Here is a 7,458-nt window from a genome sequence, read left to right on the forward strand (position 1 = left end):
GAGGGACCTATTGTTAGTTACTTAGATTTTGTTATTCCCAAGCCCTTAACTGTTGTGCCTCTTTGATTTCTTTATGTTTTTCATCCTTAGTGATACTGATCAGAGTTTCAACAAAGTAGCTGAACGTGTCTTGATGAGGTTGCAGGAGAAACTGAAAGGCGTGGAAGAAGGCACTGTGCTCAGTGTGGGCGGACAGGTGAACTTGCTTATCCAGCAGGCCATGGATCCCAAAAATCTCAGCCGACTCTTCCCAGGATGGAAAGCTTGGGTGTGACCTTCAGCTCAGGAATTACTCTAAACTCAAGACTTCAGAAATTACATATCAGCCACCATATTTGGATGGAAATTAGTTAATAACTGCTTTTGAACCAGTTTTCTCCTTGATACATAACCAGCCAAAAATTAATATTTCTGCTCTTGTATGTTAGGATGAATGTTGACTCTTAAGATCAAGCTTGTATTGTTTTCAGTGGGATCACTGAGGTGCACAGGGACCTGAAGCCAGTGGGAGCAGCAGAGTGAGTTTTGCTTTGGTGTGTGTTAGGACGAGTTTGTAACTCTTGCTCTAAGCAGTCTTTAGTTAAAGCAAGTTCCCAGACAGTCACTGTGTTAGCATGTGCGTGCGAATTCCAAAGTACTTAGTAATACTGTAGAAAGGGTAGACGTTAAAATTATAACTGTCACTATATCATGGGAAACTCACATTAAAATAAATGTTGGACTGGAGTGTAGCTCAGTATAGAACAAGTGCCCAAACTGTCTGAGGCCCCAAGTTCAAAACCAGAATTGCAGATTAAAGGGGTGGCGGGGAATGGAGTAAGTAAATGGTGTTGAAAACAAAGTAGTATAGGTTGAACACACTTAGTTTCAAAGTCCAAAACATGAGATGTTCTGGTATCCAAAGCTTTCTGACATATTGAGCACATTTCAGAGGTTCAGATTAGGCGCATAGCTAGTCTTAGCTTGCAGTCGTCACAAATGCTTTACAATCTGAAAATATCCAAAACCAGAGGCAGCTCTGGTCCTCGGCATTTTTAGGAGGGGACACTGAATAAACCTGCACTTAAGAAATGGTCTGCTTTCAAGCCAGGCATGGCGGGACCGTCAGAGCTACACAGAGAATCCCTGTCTCTAAAACCAAAGCAGAAGAAATGTTCTGATTTCAGTTGCAGGATCACTCAGTGTTCCCAAGTGATGAGGTCTGGAGAGGAAGAGCATGTGTAGCTAGTGGTGTTTAAGTGAGTACTGTGCTCTTCCTCTTTCAGACCCTCTAGTATTCACCGTTGCTGTATGTTTCTTTCTTACCTTTCTCCTAGTTCATGAATTCTCCTGTTAACTACATCTCATCTCCTAGATTCCTTCAAAAATTGTTTTTCAGGGTTGACAGTGTGGCTCAGTAGGTAAAGCGCTTGCCGTACAAGTTCCGCCTGAGTTCCGCCCCGAGAACCCATGTAAAGCTGTTCTTTGACCTCCACATGCCTGCCATGGCACATGCATGTCCACACACATACAACAATGAAGCTTATTTTTATTTTTACGAGGGAAAAAGTAGATTTTATTTTCAGCTGTGTGCTCTGGAACTAATAGACCTCTACCTGCTTCTGCCTCCCAGGTTTTGGGATTAAAGGTGTGCATCACCATACTCAGCTTAATGAACTTTTCGCGTCCTTTTCTGTCACTAACCGTCTTAAACGTCTCATGCTGGGTGTTTATATTGTTGATTCTTGAGTTTGGTGAGCTAGTTTGTCTTTTTGAAAGGTGAGCTCATTTTCAGCCCCCTTCTCACATGTGTGTGTGTGAGACTCCTGCATGGCCTAGGTTAAGAGTGATTCTTCAAGAGAGTTTGCTCATGTCCCCAGGGACATCACAGAAATTCCTCGGCTCCAGGCTCTAGGTCTCAGGAATAGTGTAGATTGCTGAGAGCAGAAGAGTCTCCCAGGCCATGACAGAGGCCTCTGTTATCTCTGTGCAAATAGGCAGAGAGTGTTGTACTGATACCCTTTTCAGTGAAAGCTAAGCCTGCATGTGCATCAAGGTGGTAGGGTGAAGGGAGGTGCATCTAATGTCTCTCCCTTGCTGTTTGCAAGCCTAAGATTCTTTAGTCCACACACACACACACACTCACACTCACACACACACAAATATATATACATCAATACACACATGGATGTTTGCATTATTGTGTGTGTATATATATATATTATATATATATATATATATATACACACACACACACACACACATACACAAAGCCAAACTCTTGGTTTCTGCAAACTATTATGAAAATTATTTTGCATTTTAACTTTCCTGCTTTGTGTCTTTTGTCAGAATTTGATATTATGAATATTTGTTATCTACTTACTGTAGTAATCAAGGGGATGTGTTGAACTTAGAATGTCTTTAAGAAAGTGTTGATCTCCTCATAGATAATGATATTAGCTAATAACAGCTAGTTAAATGAATTTGTAATGTTTCTGTAGTTAAATCACTGAAGAGGTTGGAATAATATAGTTGATCCATTCTTCACCCTTGAATTATATGCCACAAACATTTTATCGATGACTTTGAAAAGTTTATATTAGGTTTTCAGGTAAACCTAGAAGCAGCTAATTGAAATATGAAAAGATTAAGTTATAAAATATTTTTGACAAACTTGAGTAAGATGGGCAGTTACAAGAGCCAATGAGGTGAGATTTACAGGTATTAAAATCAGGAATTTCCTTTATGCCGAGTACCTGACATGTCTGTCAGCAGTATGTTTGATTCCTACAACCAAAACTTGTGATAATGGATGGTTTTCTTTTTTTTAATGCTTTGAAAACAAAATTTTTTTTACTGTACTCATTGTTTAAATCCATGACAAGTGCTTCACCTATACACATAAAATTACTAAATTGTTTTATCAGACCCCTTTTAATATACAATATATACACCTATAGAAAAAGGAAGTAGGAAAATATTAATAGATAAAAATATAGCATATAGACAGTACTTATGCATTCCAGCCTTGTTTGAGTGACAGATAAAGAAACTTGTTACAAGTCATAATGCCTCCATATCTGCTAGGAAAAGACCGCGGCATCTTTGAGTCACCTGGGAAAAGCCATATTCCTGTTTTGCTTTTGAAAATAATTATTCGTAGGTTTATATTTATTAAGCATATCCTTAAGCCTTTCATCACTTTAGAAACCTATAAAATTAGCAAACTAAGCTACATTTTAGTAAATCTTTTGATCCCAGAAAGCAAAACTGGGCAACAGACCTATATACAAAGTACACAGTTGAAATCTTTGGGCAAAAGCCAACAAGAATGTTAATGGATGAGTAGCTCTCCTAGTCCAGTCCTATCAAACTGTGGATCACAGTGGGCGGATGAGCATGCCCAGCTGCTGCTGATGTGTAAATTCTTTTCATGATGAACCTATATAAATAACGCTACGGTTAGGCTAATAATAGAAAAATACTGTTTGTAGCATACTATAATTAGAGAAAGTTATTGGTATAAAACACGGAAAAATAATCTATGCCTTTTACCTGCCAGGAAAAATGGCAACAACATTGTGATATTTATTACCTCACAATAAATTTCATTGATTGTAAGTTGAGCCACGATGATTAAAACCTTATAGCATGATTTTGCATACCATCAGTTCATTAGATAATCAGCAGATATATAGCCCTTGAATTTTCCAAAACCTTCTTAGTTTTTCATGTGTAAAAGTAGGAAACCAGATTAGAGAGCCCTCAGAAACAGAAGTGTTGAAGGTACCGTATCTGTACAACTCAAAGATTCAAAATACAAGCATCATACATACTAGCAATAAATAAGTCGGACTTTTGTTCTGAATGCCTTAGCTATACACTAAGTGCCCTTTTCCTGAGAGAAGAAAATGCATATAAGGCTGGGTTCATGTTTTACAATGACTCTTTAAAACATATATTTTTGATGGGCAAATTGTATTCCAAAGTTTTTTTTAGGTAGCCGGCATTCAAAACATTGGTATACCTTCTATTTTATGAAGAAATAATTTTAAAGTGTCAGTTGGAAATTTTTCATGCTGCTGATTAGTCGTTATCTTGTTAACTGATGTCATCAGGTATTTCATTTTATATCCAGAGAAAGTAAAAGTTGGAAAAGGTTACTTGTCTGAGGCCAGAAGACATTACACACAAGTATCATATAAGCAGTCTCTTCAGTTGAAGAGCTTTTAGTAAAAAGAATCTGGCGTTCACTGGTCAGGTATAAGTCAGTGAAGAGCAAATAGAGAAGCTGGTAGAAAAGGAAGTTAGACAGCTGGTGTGTCTAGAGTGAGGGAGGCAGCAGTCCCTCTTCCAACCCTGTGCACCCTCAGAGTGGTCCCAAGTCAGGCCCCAAATGTAAGGTCGTCATAGTGTTCACTTAAAATGGGGAAAAGATGTGCACCTAGAAATCTGTCACAAATTTAAATATGGTAAAAGGAACAAAAGCAAAAAGGAAAAACTTTGGGCACCTTAAGGTTTATAATAACCACCTTTTTAAGTAGAAGGCCAGTATGGAATAGAGAAAAGTGCCATTTCAAGTGTTTTAGTTGCACCTTCATGAAATTATATATTTTATATAGATGTGTTTAGTGTTATTAAATGTAATCTGTTACATTGTTACCTGAATGTTACAAAAAAAATTTAATAAAGAATTATACAAGTTTATGTTAACGGTACAAGTGTATGTCCATTTTATGAAATACTTGATATGTGCCCGTCACGGGGCTAGTTCCTAGGGAGACAGCAGTGAGCCCAGAAGTCAGCACTCGGTTCAGAATCCAGGTAGGAGGGCTCCCGGCTGTGTTCTTGGCTGTGCTTTAGAAAATGATCTAGTTGACATTTCTCAAATCTGAAAAACTAAGTTGCACCAGGATATGACAAATAAAGATCCTGATATCCTAAATGTGATGTTTCATTTTATCATATTATTTTAAAATAAATTCATTCTTCTTGAAAGTTTCATGTTCCTCTGTGCAGCTTCTGGTAAAATGAATTTTGTATACAGTGTGGTCAGAGTGTCCAGAAAAATTGGGTTTAGACTTAGTAAAAAATCTCATATAATGGAATTACTCCTTGGAATAAAAGCCCCCTACTTTGCTCTGACAGGATGCATGGTTTTGTATACAGCAGGAGTAAGAGTGTACACTCTGCAATACATTGCTCCTTCCCCTCTGTTGGCTTATCGTTCATTGTCATCACCAGTTTCACAGGTAGTTAAATCTTTTCTGTAAGGAATTCCCTTCAACGCTATCCAAGTCTTAGAGTTTCTGTTGTGGAGATCCTCATACTGTTATCTCATTTCTTTCTCGGCACCTTTGTGGTTTTTATACGGTATCTCTTGTCTCTTATTATTATTTGGAATTTAAGGTGCTTACTCTCCATGGAAATGTTACCTATTCTTTCTAGAAACTTACGTTGGTTCTTTTAGCCCCAGTGGTTCTCAACCTTCCTAATACAGTTCTCATATAGCTGTTGTCCTCAGCCATAGAATTGTTTTCATTGCTACTTCACAACTATCATTTTGCTACAGTTATGAACTGTAAAGTAAATCTATAGTTTTCAGTGGTCTCAGTTGACCCTTACGAAAGGGTCATTCAATCCCCGCCACAGGGGTCACATCCCACAGGTTGAGAACTGGTGTTTTAGGTGCTCATTTCTGCTATGAATAATTATTTTTTTCCTCCAAGATCTAATACTATTTTGTTACTTTATCTTCCTCTACTCTTTTGGCCACAGCCTCTGCTTGTACAGCGATAACGGAAGATACAAGCCGTCATGTTTGAACAGTCCTATGGCTCATGGCCAACGCTCAAGTGTCAGTGTTTCCCCATTTTCTGTTTCCTGAAGGGTTGTTAGTGAGGCGTCTGTGTCACTTTTCCTGTTAAAGAAATCCCTGGACTGCTGTGACGCTTTGGGGTTGGGTTAACAGTTACTGCACTTGCTGTAAATGACCACTTTCTGAAAGTGAGCGTGTCATTTTGGTGTTCACACTATTAGGTTTCCTAAAATTAAGTCAGCCATACACTTTCAACACCTGAGAATTGGTGGGATCTTTAGGAGGTAGGCCAGTGCAGGTAGGGGAGAGGCAGGTTATGACCTTTGAACTCATAAAGTGGAATCCTGGTGCCTCTTTGTGTTGCTGCTCCCTGTCTTTGAAATGGTCAGCTTTGCAAGACAACTTGCTCCCTGGCGTGATACTGTCTCACCACAGAACCTGAAGTGAAGGAGTCTGATAAATTGTGTACCTTAGGCATTTTACCCCAACAGTAGAATGCTATCATAACATACATGGGTATGTGGACATCTTATTAGGACTCTGTCCTTAGCTCTGGTATAAAACCAGAAATGGTGTCCTTTTGTTTGGGGCTTTTTTTTTTCACCTTTTAATTCTCACAATGTATGATTTCTTGAGATTGAAAACATATGCCATCAGGTTAAGTGTTTCTCCTCAAGAGGGCTTCTGTTGTTTGTTCTTAGGTGTATGGATGGGTTTTTGCCTACGTTTATGTCTGTCTACCACTCACATGCTGGAAGATGGCAGTAGATTATCTAGAACTGAAGTTAGATAGTTGTGAGTCACATGTCAGTGCTGAAAAATCAAACCTTGGTCTTTGGGAAAAGCAGTTGGTGCTTTCGACCACTAAGCCAATTCTCCAGCCCCGGGTGTATAGTTTCTTTATGGTAAGTCTTCACAGCCCTTTCTCTCAGGCTTTTGGAAATATACAGAATATTGTTTCTTATAGCTACCCCACTACAGAGGCACAGAACCTAAGGCATATTGATTCTCTGTGTGTGCATGTGTGTAAATTTACTGATCATGTCTGATCTTCATTCTCCTCTCTTGGGGAGGTTTCCTCCTCCCTTTTATTTCCATGTGACACAAGAGTGCCTGTGGTTTTGCTATGTCTGACTTTTATTTTATTTAACATGATACTCTCCAGATCTATTTTCTCCCAGATGCTAGGTGACATGATTTTACTCTTTTTATGGCTAAATAGTACTCAGCTGTACATATAAACTACATTTCTTTTTTCTAGAAGAGGATGATTTCTTGATGAGGTATTTAAATCACTGTTAACTGTATTTGAATATGTCTGTCCCTGAGGCTACTCCAAAAAATTCAAAGCAAAACTACTGTGTGATCCTGCAGTGGTACTTCTGGTGTTTATCTAAAGGAAACCAACGTATCAAAGAAATCCATGCTTCCTACATTGACTGCTTCCATCCAAAGGCACCAAACTAAAGGAGATGGAGCCCTGAGCACCCAGATTTGACGGGTACATGTTGTATGTGCATTGTGAAATACACTTCCCCCCTTGAGATGTGTAAGTTGTTACCTGTGCATCATTTAAAAAATACTTTTAAAAAGTATTTAAAAAATACTGTGCATCATTTAAAAAAGTGGACAGTTCAGGAAAAAATAAGTGAGGGCCATTT

General features: G+C 38.5%; 1 protein-coding gene across 3 annotated transcripts in view; it reads left to right on the top strand.

The window, feature by feature from the left end:
* The window catches only part of Atm (ATM serine/threonine kinase), a 107,442-nt gene extending 102,750 nt beyond the window's left edge, over window positions 1-4,692 (top strand). For all 3 annotated transcript variants that reach the window (XM_075965888.1, XM_075965887.1, XM_075965889.1), the window contains one exon: window positions 91-4,692. In XM_075965888.1, the coding sequence (XP_075822003.1) occupies window positions 91-274 (184 nt within the window). In that variant the 3' untranslated portion in view covers window positions 275-4,692. The remainder of the gene's footprint in view (window positions 1-90) is intronic.
* Window positions 4,693-7,458: the final 2,766 nt, after the last annotated feature.

This window comes from Microtus pennsylvanicus, chromosome 3, assembly GCF_037038515.1.
Source record: "Microtus pennsylvanicus isolate mMicPen1 chromosome 3, mMicPen1.hap1, whole genome shotgun sequence".
Lineage (NCBI taxonomy): Eukaryota > Metazoa > Chordata > Mammalia > Rodentia > Cricetidae > Microtus > Microtus pennsylvanicus.